Source organism: Micromesistius poutassou (genome assembly GCF_964030765.1).
Source record: "Micromesistius poutassou genome assembly, chromosome: 23".
Lineage (NCBI taxonomy): Eukaryota > Metazoa > Chordata > Actinopteri > Gadiformes > Gadidae > Micromesistius > Micromesistius poutassou.
In genome coordinates this window covers 3,302,341-3,318,262 of record NC_140293.1, presented here as the reverse complement: position 1 = coordinate 3,318,262, position 15,922 = coordinate 3,302,341, and the positions used below count along the sequence as shown (strand labels likewise).

The following is a 15,922-nucleotide window of genomic DNA, read 5'->3' as shown; positions in this document are numbered from 1 at the left end:
GGCCAGGGGTAACGGTGTATCAGGGTTGTCGTGGGATTACTGGGTTACCTATTTCATCTCCGTTATTTTATCCCTCGTCTTCTGGATAGGATTATATTGTTATTAAATTATTTTATAATTTTCAGCCATGTGAAAAGGTTGACTGGCAGTATTTGCAACCAATCGGACTTGTGTATACAAATAACTCCATCCCTTTTTACAGTCGCGTCCCGCCCCCCCACGGACAGAACCAACGGGGGCGTGTCTGGTGGGCGGGGCAGCACATGGACTTGACCTGCACTCCTTCTAGCCAACTAGAAACTTGTATTTAAATGGCCCCGCTTCTCTACGCAGGCATGACCACGCCCACTCAATGGGTGAAGTAGTGAGGGGGCGTGCCCATGGGCGGGGCTATATTGGAAACCGTAGGTTTCAAACGGGATTGAGACACGCCCAATCGGACACGCCCACTGAATGGACTCGGTCGAGGGGGGCGTGCCGGTTGGGCGTGGTCTCGGCTCCAGCTCAACCCAGTTTCAAAGCAACGGTCTCCAGTCCGCAGCCGCCGGAACCCGAACAACAACACAACGTGACCCCAACACACAGTAAGTACATGAATACTAATGCATAATATCACTAATACTATTCACTATTGGATCTTATTAATGTCTCTCTTTAATTATTCTCATCCAATTAGAAGCCTTATTTCAACTGCCCCTTATTTTATTGATTAAATGGCCATTCTGGAGAGTAACGTTAGTGATGTCTTTCTCTGCAAACATTAATTCATGGATCTCATGATTAAGTTAAGTTGTATACAACATGCTTCTTCAATCACGCAACGCCAATTTCAGAGTAGTCCACAGCCGCAGGCACAATGTCAACTCAGATAGTAGATGAAGCCGTCCGCTATGAGCCACAGAGAATAGACTTGACAAACGCTATGAATCCAGAGATTAGACGGACCCATCAGCGTTGAGCTCCAGAGAATAGACCAAAGAACCCGCGATGGATCCAGAGAATAGACGGAGCCCTCCGTTGTAAATGCGCATCGCTATCAATGACGAGGTTTCCATTGCAAATGTGTGCCGCTCGGGCATTGGGTGACAGAAAATACCTTTAACAGTTCGGAAAATAGTCGGAAAATATTATGAAGCACATTGGTAGTAAAGTCTGTAATATACTGTAAAGTATGCAATATAGTGTAGTAGTAAATGTGCTAGTTAGCAGGGTGCTAATGGAGGGGGATGGGACGGCTAGCACTGCATAGGGCGGGAAGCAAATGGTGGCCCATTGTTCTGCTGGGGTTAGCATGTTAGCATTGCTAGGCTAACTGCAGCATCGATGGTGAATGGAGTTTACAGTCCTGTCTACAGGGTTAGCATGGCTAGGCTAACTGCACCAATAGATGTCAATAGAAATCTCGGCTAACGTTAGTTTCCAGTCTCTGGCCGCAGACCACAGTTCATAGCGGGCTGAACGGAGCCGGGTAGAGGCTCCAGCCGGCGGGTTAGAGAAGGCTTTCTGCCCGGGATCTGGAACCTATACACGGCCCTGCTCGGAAAGAAAATGGATTCCTCGTTTTCTTTGTTATTCGTTAATCTGCCACCATCACCATCGCTCCACTTTTTAACACTTTAATAAGTTTCCACCTTAGAAAGTCAACATGTGTATACTATGTCTATATATTTAATATGGACATTCCGTTTTTTTGACACGTTAAGCCCTAAACCTGTGTTTAGTATGTGTTTTATTATTTAAAATGAATTTTTCGCAAGATAAGCTTTTTTGTATTATATCATCCATCCTTAATATGTGTAGTTGTTGTAAACTATTGCATGCCTTTACACATGCAAAACTTGTGTTTATATAATAACACCTTATCCTTTCACCATGTCAGTCTCAATATTAGGTATGCAACATTTCATAGTGGATTTCTATAAAATTACCATAATTAATCAATGCATAATTTAATCATACGTAAGATATACGTATATAATAGCAAATGCCCATCACATGTCAAAGGGGAAGTCTGAAATGTGCACTCTCCCTTTTTTTTTTTTTACTTTCCTCCTGGTAGGGCTATAATGCCGTAGGCTCCTATTTAGCAGGTAGGACTATAATGCCGTAGGCTCCTATTTAGCAGGTAAGACTATAATGCCGTAGGCTCCTATTTAGCAGGTAGGGCTATAATGCTGTAAGCTCCTATTTAGCAGGGAGGACTATAATGCTGTAGGCTCCTATTTAGCAGGTAGGACTATAATGCTGTTGGGTCCTATTTAGCAGGGAGGACTATAATGCCGTAGGCTCCTATTTAGCAGGTAGAACTATAATGCTGTAGGCTCCTATTTAGAAAGTAGGACTATAATTGGTTTAGGCTCCTGTGTAGCAGGTAGGACTAATACTGTATATAATGCTGCAGGATGCTGTGTAGCAGGTAGTACTAGAAGGCATTATGCTCCAATGTAGAATTTAGGACAATAATTAAGTTGGCTCTGGGTTTTCTCTGCCATTGAGCAAAAACGTGTTGCATTTATGCCCCTGTGGGTGGAGCTAAGCTATATGTGATTGACAGGAGAGGTGGATTCCCAAAACCAATCAGCGAAGAGATGCCTTAATTGGTATGACATTTTGGTGGGAGGGGTCTATACGCAAAATGGTCTCATACAGCAAATTCAACTACTGATAACTACTGAACTAACTGATATTCTTGCATTTCACGCAAGAATGTGACTTCTTTCACTGTTCTGTTCAACTGAATGGTGCTGCATTTCTTCCATGACATGGTCTCTTCAGAGACTAGTTTAGGGAGACCTGGTCCCGCATAGACCGGGTCAGGGGTCTGGTAGCAGGAAGGACTATAATATCGTATGCTCCCATGTTTGCAGGTAGGAAAATGATGCGCAAGGACCACAACAAGCCTAAGGGCAAAACGTCTGCGTATGCGTTCTTCGTCCAGACGTGCCGAGAGGAACACCGGAAGAAGAACCCCGAGCAGTCCGTCAACTTTGCCGAGTTCTCCAAGAAGTGCTCTGAACGCTGGAAGGTGAGACACGCTACTGACAGAGAGACTCTTTCACCAGAGAGAGAGACAGGTTAATCATTGCGAGAGAGAGACACACAGGTTAACCAGCGAGAGAGACTGGTTCACCAGATAGAGAGAGGTTTACTAGAAAGAGAGAGACAGGCTGCTAAGAGAGACCGGTTTGCCACAGAGAGACACAGGTTCAGCAGAGAGACAGGTTCACCAGAAAGAGAGACAGGTTCACCAGAGAGAGAGAGAGACAGGCTGCTGAAAGAGACCGGTTTGCCACAGAGAGACACAGGTTCTAAAGCAAGCCCTTTTATCATTGAAGCAGCAGGGCTGACTAGTAGCTTTTTACTACTGGAAATGTCATTTCCACGTGTAAAAATGTTAATTTCAGACTTTGTAGATCCAACACCATTTTGACATGTAAAGAACATGTCAAATAAATATCTTCAAACATCAGTAATTCCTTTTTTACTATTAAGTATAATGATTTCAGTGTACTACAGAAAATTTAATTTCCACATGTTGACATATCAACAAACCATATAGGATTTGTGGACGAGTACAACAAAGTCATCGATCGCCTTCTAGATATGTCTACCTCGTTAATATGCAACAGACCTGGACCTTGACCTAATGCTTCTTCAAAACGTGTGCAATTTTCAGTTTGCAACATTGGTGCTATAATATATGTCACCCAAATGACCAATTTTGGATATGTATGTTCGTCATTGAAAATATCTATAATGCTATTTGAACAAGTGGAAAAACTTTTTTGATTACTAAAATTAAATAGACTTTAATGGTATTATTAATTATTCCATCAAATACCACTGGTAATGGTATGTAGTTTTAATGATATGTAGTGTTAGGGGTAGTGATGTGTAAGTAGTAGTGGTAGTGATATTTACTGATATGTAGTGGTATGGCTTATATGAACTACTACACAGTGTAACAAGATTTCGTTGATCTCCACCAGGGTCTGACTCCCAGCGATAAGAAGTGCTTTGAAGACATGGCGAAGGCCGACAAGGTCCGCTACAACCGCGAGATGAAGGACTACGTCCCACCCAAGGGCTTCGGGAAGAGGGGCCGCAAGAGGAAAGACCCAAATGCACCCAAACGACCACCGTAAGAAACCCCTATAGCTTCTCTTATACTTAATCCCTTGTTCACTTCCTAGAGAATGAGGGAACAAATATAGCACAATCAAGAACTTAAATCACTCACTGTAGAACTGCAGTGCCCAGAAACCCCTTCTCTTTCTAGACCTACAACCTAATGTTGGTTTTTTTGTGTGTGTGCAGGTCGGCGTTCTTTGTGTTCTGCGGTGAGTACCGGCCCAGTGTCAAGCAGCAGTACCCTGGCCTGTCTATAGGAGACTGTGCCAAGAAGCTGGGCGAGATGTGGAGCAAACTGACCCAGTCTGACAAACTGCCCTACGAGGAGAAGGCCCAGAAACTCAGAGAGAAATACGACCGGGTAAATACACAATACATACCTTAATATATATATATATTCAGTCTGTCAAACTGATGGATAGATAGAGCTCTGCTTTATGCAATGTTGGTGGTATCACCCTACAAACTAACACGTTAAGAGTATTCCGATCTCTTATTGTTGTTTAACGAGGGGCATAACGTGTTTCGAGACAGCTCGTCTTACATTAGGTTCCAACAACAGGACAGCCCGGAATGGTTTATTCCTTACTTAGTGTATGTGATGTGTGTTCAGGACATGGTGGCGTACCGTGGAGGTGGAACCTTCGTCCGTGCCCCGGGAGGGGCCTCAGGGGCCCAGGGACCAGAGGAGGAGGAGGATGACGATGGAGAGGATGAAGACGATGATGATGATGATGATGAGTAGGGCCACAGCGGGAGCCACAAAGAGAGGGAGTGTGTAAGCGTGTGCGCACATGTACAAAAGTGAGTTATGTTTGTGATGCATATTGGTGTGTGTGTGGTTGTGTGTGAGTGTGTGTGGTTGTGAGTGAGTGTGTGTGTGTGTGTGTGTGTGTGTGTGTGTGTGTGTGTGTGTGTGTGTGTGTAGGAGTCGTCAGCTATGTTAAAGTGACCAATAAGACCAGAGTTAGTAGTCACACCTCCGGCCCCTTACCTAAACGTGTTACCATGGAAACCCAGCCCTGCCCCACTGAGCTCTGATTGGTGGATCTGTAGCCAATCAGAAGAGAGCCTCAGTGAGTTTTTATTCTGTTCCGTTGTCACTGTAGAAACTTTTATAATAAAACACAAACAAAATGTCTGAGTATGTCTTCATTCCACAGGATATGATGTCATCAAAGCCTTGTGACATTAGAGTGTGATGTCATTATTGCATTATGGTATTGCAAATGGTAGTTATTTCAGCCTTGTGATGTCATTATATAACACGTATAAGATATATATTCTATAGGGGAATATTATATAAAATATACATAAGAGGTACTATATAAAACATTTAGATATAGAGGGGAATATTACTTAAGGTATATATATAAAAGGGGGATTATATATATATATGTATATATATATATTATATATATATATGTATATATATATATATAATTTATTTATATATTAAATTTACATCTTTCTTGTACTGGGTTAAAAATATTGAAACAAAGCCACTGGAAATCCTTAATTTCTTCCATCTTGTGGACTGTGCACACATAAGATTAAATGGAAACAAGTAATGCCCTGTTGCTCAGGACATCCATTTTCAGGGTTTTAAAAGGCTGTGTTACAAAGTGATTAATTCTCCAGTTTGTTTCACAACGGCTGAGAACGAGGGGAGAATCATTTCCGGAGTAGCGTCATCAAACGTAAGGGGCATCTATTGCTCCAGACATCCATCATTTCGACACCCATCTCATCAACACTTCAGGCAACTGTTTTTTACTCTTGCAGCAGCGAGACCGAACCCTCTTAAAGAGACCCACACTCAACCAGGCTGATGTCAAAAGTGACCGACATGTCTCTCCTCTGCCATTCATTTCCATACCAATTGAGCGTGCTGTCTTTACCCAACTCACTGCATATCTCCACCAGAACAACCTTTAGGACCCTCACCGTCAACGGAGACTGCCCTCTTTGCCATCACAGAGAAACTTCACACTGCGAGAACAGACTCCCTCTCCTCTGTAGTCATTCTGCTGGACCTTTCAGCGGTCTTCGACACAGTGAACTCCCAGATCCTCCTCTCCACCCTCCGAGGACTGGGAATCTCAAGGCTCTGCATTCTCCCTCTTCACATCCTACCTCAAGAATCGCACCGACAGTGTACTTGAATGAAATGTATTCATTTCATTACATTGGTTATTAACATAGGTAACATAGGTATCGTTAAGAGGGCACAGAGAAAACACTTTATTTTAACAGTAAAAAATACAGTCATGGCAGTAGAAATAATCAATAATCACCAATCACAGAGGGTCTGTGTGACACCTGCAGTCACTATGACAACCAAAACAATCAGATGAGTTAAATAGGTAAGAGTGGTCCTGGCAACAGCATGTAAGAGAAATATGAACTTTGACCTGAGCAGGAACTAGGTGGCATCCTACCTAGTGTGCTTCCTAGGTATGATGCTTCCTATGTAGGGAGGATGCTTCTTCCTAGGTGGGTAGGGTGCTTCCATGGTTGGCTCTTCCAAGGTGGATAGGTTGCTCCCTAGGTGGGTAGAATGCTTCCTCGGTAGGATACACCATCTTAGGTAGATTCAACAGTTTTTCGATTCCTGGTCTAAATAAGAAATAGAGAAGTAACTAATGTGAATAGAGAGTGATATCTCAGCCAGACTTGGCCAACAGCTAATCAAGGAGAAAGGGTTGTAGGAGAAGATATCGGATAGGGGCCTCGGAGTTGGTCTAGTGTGCAGAATGGATAAGCTTTATAAAGGTGCACGGTTCAGATTGTCAACACTTCCCTGATAAGAGAACACAGCAGGTGTTCTACAGTTCCTCTGGTTAAACACAGTTGACGCGCCAGCAAAAAAACGCACCAGGTGTTGCTACAGTTCACCTGCTGGATAATAAACACAGTAGGTGTTCACGCTAGAGTTCACTTGCTGGTCGGGTTAAAGCAGCAATCCTACTGATTGTCAATTAAGATTCAACCAATCAGTTGTTTGATCTGGGATAAAGTGGAGGGGCTATGTCTTTGGGAGGGGCTACAACGGTCTGTGGCTCATCAAAGAGCAGCTAGTGTCTGTTGCTGACCCTCGCCCTTGCACGGTTGCAGACTACTGTGCAACTTCAGATGCTTTGATCAGATACACACACAAGGATGTGTGTGTTAGACAGTGCAGCTAGTGTATGTTAGTCCCCACGATGCAGGTAATCTCTATTGGTCCGTCCCCACGGTGCAGGTTGTCACTAGTGGTCCCCACAGTGCAGCTCAGCTATTAGTTCACAGAGAGCAGCAGGTTAAGTTGCATATTTCATTAACTTTACAATTAATCTGAACATATTTAAAGAACCAGAGAACCCAATGTTTCAGATGAAATTCGAACAGTATTGGATAAAAAATTTTTTGTGGAAGCCTAACCCTCACTCTGATGCAGACATAAAATACATCGCTGCTCAGACGGAGCATGACCATCCACACACACCGTAGCCTCATACTATATGTGTCCGGGAAGCCTAACCCTCGGGTTAACAGGGTTATTGAATAAATCGCTGCCCAGACAGCTCCACACTAACCGCGCCGCCGGTGCCCCTCGGTCGTGATGTCTGAGTGCCTCAGAAAAGGCACTCAGACGCAAAGAAAAGAACGCCATCTGCGTTTGCAGCAGAGTGGAACGTGGAAAATCATATAAGGCAATTGACCATGTTTAAAAAACATTATTTTTTTTTTTTGGGGTTCACTGGCTCTTTAAAGTGATGGCCAGCAGAAATCAGTAGTTTTCTTCTTATTATGCTACTAAGGGTCATCAAGGTGTGCATAAAGGAATATACAGCCTGAAACACTTTGACATCATTATAAAACGTCTATTGCTGATGTACAACGTGCCCCAGGTCCAATTTGACCATTTTGTGCAGAATTTCCCTCTCATAGTTTACGTTGCTATGACTCCACTATCCTTCACAAACCTACAACCATCACAGTCATCCAACAACTAGTGCATTCAAGTGTGTGTGTGTGTGTGTGTGTGTGTGCTTGTTTGTGTTGATATATATACACATTAGTTAGTGTTCATTAGGCATGTGTCGGATGGTGTGGAAGATCCAGTCCATTTTGGTGCTCCAGCCTCCATGGTGAGCATCGTTCATCTGCTTGGTGAAATACTCCAATGCCTCTTGCTGGGTCTTCTCTATAGATTGAAAGACAGGTAGAGAGACAGACAGGTAGAGGGTCAGACAGGTATTGAGAGCTAGGGTCTCCCTGAGATAGAGACAGGTAGACGGACAGACAGGTAGAGAGACAGAGAGGTACCTGAAGCAAGGGTCTTCTTGGGTTAGAGAGAGGTAGAGAGAGAGAGACAGGTAGACAACAAGAAGAGAGACAGACAGCTACCTAAAGCCAGGTTCTTCCTGAGATAGAGACAAGTAGAGAGACAGACAGGTAGAAAGAAAGACATGTACCTAGAGCCAGTGTTCTTGGGGTAGAGACAGGTAGAGAGACACTCGTACCTAGGGCCAGGGTTTTCTTGGGGTAGAGACAGGTGGAGAGACAGACAGGTAAAGGGACAGGTAGAGAGACAGACAGGTACCTAGAGCCAGGGTCTTCCTGAGGTAGGCGATGTCATCAAAGCTCTGGAGTTCAGGCATCCCGCAGCCCAGCAGCAGCGAGAAGAGGTTGATGAAGAGGCTAGCGTGTTGACGAATGGCCAGGTAAGCTTTGTAGCACATCTCCTGGAACCTGCATCATACAAACATCACATATATACACATTATACATGGTAAAAACCTTAGATTACACGGTAGATATAGATATAAGTGATACCAGCTATACCTATCCAACCCTCTGTACACTCCTGGTATAAAATATATAGATATATAGATTGTAGATATACCTATTCAACTCTGGTCCTGGTACACTCCCAGTATAGATAATAAAGATATATAGATGTCGATATACCTATTCAACTCTGGTCTTGGTACACTCCCAGTATAGATAATAAAGAAATATAGATGTAGATATACCTATCAAACTCTCTGATCTTGGTACATTCCCAGTATAGATAATATAGATAAATAGATAAAGGTATACCTGTCAAACTCTCTGGTCTTGGTGCACTCCTGGCTGCCCTTGCTGATGACGAGCAGGAAGTCCTGAGTGAGGACGAAGGGAACTCTCTCTCTCTTGTAGCCAAACTTCTTCTTCTTGTGGTCCAGGAAGTGGCCGAAGTCTATATGGAACAGCTGGGGCAAGAGAGGTAAGATCCAAGAGAGAGAGAGAGAGTTAGATTTGTTGTCTTTAACCATGATGAAAAAGATGGGTCGGTGTGTATAATGTTGTGTAGTATATAGCCGTTAGTATATAGTGTGTAGTATGTAGTGTGTAATAGTACCTGTCCGTTGTCTTTCACCATGATGTTAGAGTTGTGTCGGTCTCCGATGCCCAGGATGAAGGTAGCCACGCAGTAACCTGCACACGACCTTGTGAACAGGTCTATAGCTCGGTCATACCTGGACAGACAGAGAGGTAGACAGACAGGTATACAGTTATAGACATGTTCTGATGAACAGGTCTACAGCTCTGTTATATCTGTAAAAACAGACAGATAGACAGACAGGTATACAGAGAGACAGGTACTCACCCCTCTCCCCTGTTCTTGTCTTTGATCCAGTGGTGCAGGGTGTTGGAGTTGAACTGCAGCGCCCCCTTCAGGCCAGCCTTACACTGGATCTGCATGATGGTGTAGCTGTTCCTCACCACCTCTATGAGCCCCACGCAGTCCCCTATAGACAGACAGCCGTACGGCAACATCCTACACACATATATGTATACATTAATATACATACTACAGTCTCCTATACATATATCCTATGCAATTCGTAAATTACAGAATATAAAGACGAAAAGATGAAAATGTGCATGCGCTTACGGAATACTTATGGAACAAGTCTGCATTACTTCCGGTGCAAGGTGATATGTTCTTACCGTAGGTCCAGTCCCTGGTTCTGCCAGATGTTCTCCATGATCTTAATGATCTGCAGAGTCAGCATGTCCTGACGTAGGTCTGCACCAGCACACATACCAATAACGTTATAGCCAGTAGCCATTGATGGTGTTATAGAGCTATAGTTCTAGATGTAACATAGGAGACTAGAAGAGAGGGTTCTAGCTGTAACATAGAGACTCAGAGAGGGTTCTAGCTGTAACATAGAGACTCAGAGAGGGTTCTAGCAGTAACATTATATACTAGGAGAGAGGGTTCTAGCAGTAACATTGGAGATTAGAAAAGAGGGTTTGAGCTGTAACATTGGAGATTATGCGAGAGGGTTCTAGCTATAAGAGAGGGTTCTAGCTGTAACATGAATGAATGAATGATCTTTATTGTCAATGTACAGGTACAAGTACAACCAAAATTTGGGAGAGCTCCCCCTGGTTCTTAAAAAGAGATGACTAGGAACAAAAATATAAAATAAGTATATACAGTATTATTAAAACCTAAAACCTATTCTATAGGCTTAAAAACTAACATAAATACACATAATATGAATAAAACTAAAATTGAGTTAAAGTGCAGTTAAAGTGAGTTAAGCCAATACAATCTTTGGTTCACAGTGAACATAGAATAGAATAGAGGGTTCTAGCTAGAAGATTGGGTTCTAGCAGTAACATAGAGACTAGAAGAGAGGGTTCTAGCAGTAACATAGAGACTAGAAGAGAGGGTTCTAGCAGTAACATAGAGACTAGAAGAGAGGGTTCTAGCAGTAACATAGAGACTAGAAGAGAGGGTTCTAGCAGTAACATAGAGACTAGAATAGAGGGTTCTAGCAGTAACATAGAGACTAGATGAGAGGGTTCTAGCTGTAACATAGACTAGAAGGTTCTTGGCGTACCGTCTCCATTCTTGAAGATGACCTGGTTGTTGGTGAAGAGAAGCTCTGACATGATGTCTGGGTTCTCCCAGTTCAGCCACAGAGGTCTCTTGGCTGACGACATGATCCTGCACTCCTCCAGCCTGCAACACACACACACTCACACATTTAGAGTTGGGTTGAGTAAGTTATCAAGTCAGTCGGCTGGTTAGTTGGTTAGATAGTTGGTAAGGACCTGAGGTTTCCCAGTTGAGGGATAGGATTGAGTTAGTTATTGAGTGAGTGAGTGAGTTAGTTGGTTAGTACCTGAGGTTTCCCAGTGGGTGGGTAGGGTTTAATTGGAAGTTAGTGACTAGGTGGATAGTGGAGTTAGTTAGTAAGTTAGTACCCGAGGTTGCCTAGCTGTTGGATATATGGATGAGTGAGTCAGTTAGTTAGTGAGTAAGTTAGTAAGTACCTGAGGTTGCTCATCTGGTGGACATCTGCTGAAGTTGGCCAGCTGGTAGACTGGGTTGAGCTAGTTAGTTAGTGAGATAATTAGTAAGTACCTGAGGTTGCCCAGCTGGTGGACAGGGTTAAGAGGAGAGATGAATCCTTGCAGGGCATCCATGTAATCCGGACGGGACATGTGTTCAACCAGGAACTTCATCTGAGTCTGTCAGCCAATCACAGAACATAGACACGGTTAGCCAATCACAACACAGAGCTAATGAACATATATACAGATTACAGACAGACAGACAGAGGCAGACAGGCAGACAGCACTAGCAGACAGAGGCGACAGACAGGCAGGTAAACAAAGGGACACAGGTAGACAGACAGACACAAGCAGACATACAGAGACAGACATATGGACACACACACACACACAGGTAGAGAGACAGATCTTACCTTCTGAGTCTCATCCTTCTTCTCTTGTTTCAGTGTGTCTGTCAGGTTCACAAGTTTATCCATAGCCTCTACCTACACACACACACACACACACACACACACACACACACACACACACACACACACACACACACACACACACACACACACACACACACACACACACACACACACACACACACAGGTTAGTACTACATTCCAGCTCAAACTAACCAGTTACCCTCTATATACCAACTTGCTGCCACTGCTTTAATGGCTACACAAGGCGTAAGATAACTGTCTGCCCGGGTGTTGGTTAAATGTCTGACCAGGTGATAGTTATCTTACTGTTGAGGTGTTAGTTACTTGTCTGACCAGGTGTTAGTTACCTGTCTGACCAGGTGTTAGTTACCTGTCTGTTCAGGTGTTTCAGGTACATCCCACAGGATCTGCAGAACGCTTCAAGGAGCAAACCAAAACGACGCGACACTGTCTTGTTGTGCATTTCCGACCTATTCACACGCACGTTCACACACACACACACACACACACACACACATACACACGCACACATAAACACATAAAACAGTAGTCCTGAATTATCTTCAAGTGACATCCCCGGCTCCTCCTAGCTAAGTATTGAAGTGTCCCTGAGCAAGACACATAACCCTAACTGCTCCCGACCAGCTGGCTGTTTCCTTGCATGGTTGACCCCCCCAATCTGTGAATGAATTTGATAATTAATGGGTGTTTGAATGTGAGCATGTATGGGTGAATGTGTGTATGAAAGGGTGAATTTGTGTATGAAGGGTTGAATTTATATGTGTATGAATGGGTGTATGAATGGGTGAATGTGAGGCTAATTGTAAAGTGGTGTGAGTCGCGGAAGGCTAGAAAAAAGTGTCATATCACCGCTGTAATTCTTACTTGAGATGCCAGAAGAAGAAGTGTCCTATCCTCTGATTGGTCAAAGCTTTCTTGATCAGGAAGCGAGCCAGGGGGTTGTCCAGGTACATCTCATACTTCAGCACCTGGAAAATCGGGTGAGAGTAAGGGGAAGGGACAGGGCTTAACGGTCAGGGTAAGTACCGGAACCAGCTGAAGAAGTGGTTTGGATAGGAAACTGGTTAGCGGGGGTAAGGGTCAGGGGTTAGGGGTCAGGTATGGTACCTGGACCAGCTGCAGGAGGTATTGTGACAGCTTGTCGTCACTCAGACCCTGGAGAAGGCAGCGTAGGGCGAACTCTCGGACAACAGGCTCAGGGAAGTTACAGTCCAACAGCTCCAAGGCGGACTCTGGCTGCATCAATGGCCAGTCCTTCAGCAGACAGTACATCTGGAGAGAGAGAGACCTTTAGTAACAGTTCATCTAGAGAGAGAGAGACCTTTAGTAACAGTACATCTGGAGAGAGAGACCTTTAGTAACAGTACATCTGGAGAGAGAGAGACCTTTAGTAACAGTACATCTGGAGAGAGAGAGAGACCTTTAGTAACAGTACATCTGGAGAGAGAGAGAGACCTTTAATAACAGTACATCTGGAGAGAGAGAGAGACCTTTATTAACAGTACATCTGGAGAGAGACAGACCTGTGAGACTTCGTCCCTGGAGTTCCACTTGACTGACAGCAGCAGTTTGGGTAGAGACTCTGGAATATTAACACAGTAGTGTCTGGAGAGAGAGAGAGAGAGAGAGAGAGAGAGAGCGAGAGAGAGAGAGAGAGAGAGAGAGACTATTAAAGCAAGAGAAAATGGGAGTGGTAGCCTAGAGTAAGAGAGGCTGGTAGAGAGACTAATAACCTTAATATCTAAATAGTAAGAGAGAGAGGGAGAGAGAGAGAGAGAGAGAGAGAGAGGATGGTAGGCTAAAGAGAGAGAGGCTGGTAGAGAGACTAACAACCTTGATATCTCAAGACAGACTCTGACCTGTGTCTCCAGAGGAAGTCCTTCTCCTGCTCTGAGAGTTCATAGAGCGGGTCTTTAGAGCACAGACTCTGGAGTTGCTCCACCTCAGCTGCGGACACACTCTGTAGTATAAAGACAGACATATAAATACATACATACACATACAGTATAAATACATACATATGTTCATATATATGGACGAGTGATCGGATGTGAATGTGGTGCGTATCTCCACGGAGACCGGACACTGTTGTGATGATTCTATCCGTTACCGTATATTATATAAGCCTATATTGTTAGAATGTATATCAGGCTAATAGTAGCCTATATGTTCTGTCAAATCAAATGCAGATGCCGACGTGAACAGAAACCCACATTGGATGAGTAATAAAGACAGTAAATATATATATATCATATGTCGTACAGAATAATAAAACGTACCAGACAGTAGGTGAGGCCCAGCTCTCTGCTGATAGTCCAGTTGGCATGTTCTTCAATCTGTTGGTCGTCTGGAAATACGACCGTCTGGTTAAACCAGCAGAACTCCAACTCCACACACGGAGTCTCCTGGAGGAGTGGGAGAGGAGGAGAGAGTAGGAGAGAAAGAGAGTGAAGGAGAGAAAGAGAAAGAAAAATAGAAAGAGAGAGAGAGAGGAGGAGCAAAGAGGAGAGGAGGGGACAGCGAGAGAGGAGAGAGGAGGACGGGGAGGTGGAGCAGGATGGGGAGGTGGAGGAGGAGGGAGAGAAGGAAGAGAGCAAGTAGAGAGAGGAGCAAGAGAAGGAGGAGACAGAGGAGGGAGAGGAGGAGGAGGAGGGGAGATGTTATTGCATAATGTGTGCAGATGTTCATTAAACTCAGTTGTTGGTGATGTACAAATAAACACCTTGTTGGGGTTGGAACCAGCGACTCCTATAGGGTTGAGCAGGTCCTCCAGTCCGTGGGGAACTGGCCAAAGACTCAGGGCCACCTTCCCACTAACCATCGTGTCCTTATAGTCAAACAGATTCACATTGCCCCACGCTAAAGGACAATGCTCCTAGAGCAACAGACAGAGAGAGAAAGACATAAGTGCTACTAGACAGAGAGAGAGAGACAGATCTTATAGGCATTAGTAGATCTAGTTATTGTTATTAATATTAGTCAATCTTACAGGCATTAGTATTTCTAGGGGTCAGGGTCCACCATCCTTCTAAACTACAGAACAACACCTTGTTAACATCTCCTTGTTTCCTACCTCCTTAGCTCCTTTCCTTCCCTTCACAGAGCAGATGGAGAGACAGAGTCTGGCTGAGCGAGGGATATCAGCCATGTATATATCATAGGACAGCCACTCGTTCCACCTGGGAGAGATGTGGAAAGACAGAGATGCAGATTATATAGAGAGACATAGAGAGGCATAAGATTCAGAGAGAGTGAAAGAGAGAGAGAGAGAGAGAGAGAGAGAGAGAAAGAGAGAAAGAGAGAGAGAGTAAGAGAGAGTGAGGGAGACAGCGAGAGAAGCAGACAAGGTTATGTGATGGCTTAGTTATTTTCAGTTAGGTAAATAAACTAGTGTTTTAGGCTGTGTGTGTTTGTGTTTCCTAGGGTTAGAACAAAGGACCCTCTGTGTGTGTGTGTGTATGTATGTCTGCGTGTGTCGTATCTGGGGTTAGAGCAGGGGCCTGTGTGTGTGTGTGTGTTTGTCTTTGTGTGTGGCTATGTGTGTGTGTGTGTGTGTGTGTGTGTGTGTGTGTGTGTGTGTGTGTGTGTGTGTGTGTGTGTGGCTGTGTATGTGTGTGTGTGTGTGTGTGTGTGTGTGTGTGTGTGTGTGTGTGTGTGGCTGTGTTTGTGTGTGTGTGTGTGTGTGTGTGTGTGTATGTGTGGCTGTGTATGTGTTTGTATGTATGTGTGTGTGTGTGTGTGTGTGTGTGTGTGTGTGTGTGTGTGTGTGTGTGTGTGTGTAAGTGTGGCTGTGTAAGTGTGTGTGTGTGTGTGTGTGTGTGTGTGTGTGTGTGTGTATGTGTGGCTGTGTATGTGTTTGTATGTGTGTGTGTGTGTGTGTGTGTGTGTGTGTGTGTGTGTGTGTGTGTGTGTGTGTTACCTGGGGTTTGAGCAGGGGACCCTCTGTGTGTTGACATTGTCACAAAGTGGTTCTCCACCGTGATAAATACCTG

At 44.1% G+C, this 15,922-nt stretch overlaps 2 protein-coding genes across 2 annotated transcripts in view; one reads left to right on the top strand and one right to left on the bottom strand.

Annotated features, from left to right (window-relative positions):
- Positions 1-533: 533 nt before the first annotated feature.
- On the top strand, positions 534-5,272 carry LOC311368435 (high mobility group protein B3-like). The gene is made up of 5 exons (XM_084487241.1): positions 534-584; positions 2,868-3,025; positions 3,990-4,141; positions 4,318-4,492; positions 4,745-5,272. The coding sequence occupies exons 2-5, from the start codon at positions 2,876-2,878 to the stop codon at positions 4,874-4,876; spliced, it is 609 nt and encodes a 202-aa protein (XP_084343367.1). The 5' UTR covers positions 534-584; positions 2,868-2,875; the 3' UTR covers positions 4,877-5,272.
- A 1,137-nt stretch (positions 5,273-6,409) lies between these two features.
- The window catches only part of LOC311368337 (phosphatidylinositol 4,5-bisphosphate 3-kinase catalytic subunit alpha isoform), a 16,041-nt gene continuing 6,528 nt past the window's right edge, over positions 6,410-15,922 (bottom strand). The window contains exons 11-28 of the mRNA XM_084487139.1: positions 15,850-15,922; positions 15,004-15,109; positions 14,653-14,805; positions 14,210-14,335; positions 13,790-13,890; positions 13,454-13,535; positions 13,038-13,202; positions 12,795-12,898; positions 12,280-12,379; positions 11,889-11,960; positions 11,546-11,652; positions 11,019-11,140; positions 10,114-10,192; positions 9,770-9,940; positions 9,521-9,638; positions 9,220-9,371; positions 8,720-8,868; positions 6,410-8,320 (exon numbers count right to left, since the gene is read on the bottom strand). The exon at positions 15,850-15,922 is cut by the window's right edge and continues 13 nt beyond it. Of these exons, the coding sequence (XP_084343265.1) occupies positions 8,196-8,320; positions 8,720-8,868; positions 9,220-9,371; positions 9,521-9,638; positions 9,770-9,940; positions 10,114-10,192; positions 11,019-11,140; positions 11,546-11,652; positions 11,889-11,960; positions 12,280-12,379; positions 12,795-12,898; positions 13,038-13,202; positions 13,454-13,535; positions 13,790-13,890; positions 14,210-14,335; positions 14,653-14,805; positions 15,004-15,109; positions 15,850-15,922 (2,105 nt within the window). The 3' untranslated portion in view covers positions 6,410-8,195. The remainder of the gene's footprint in view (positions 8,321-8,719; positions 8,869-9,219; positions 9,372-9,520; positions 9,639-9,769; positions 9,941-10,113; positions 10,193-11,018; positions 11,141-11,545; positions 11,653-11,888; positions 11,961-12,279; positions 12,380-12,794; positions 12,899-13,037; positions 13,203-13,453; positions 13,536-13,789; positions 13,891-14,209; positions 14,336-14,652; positions 14,806-15,003; positions 15,110-15,849) is intronic.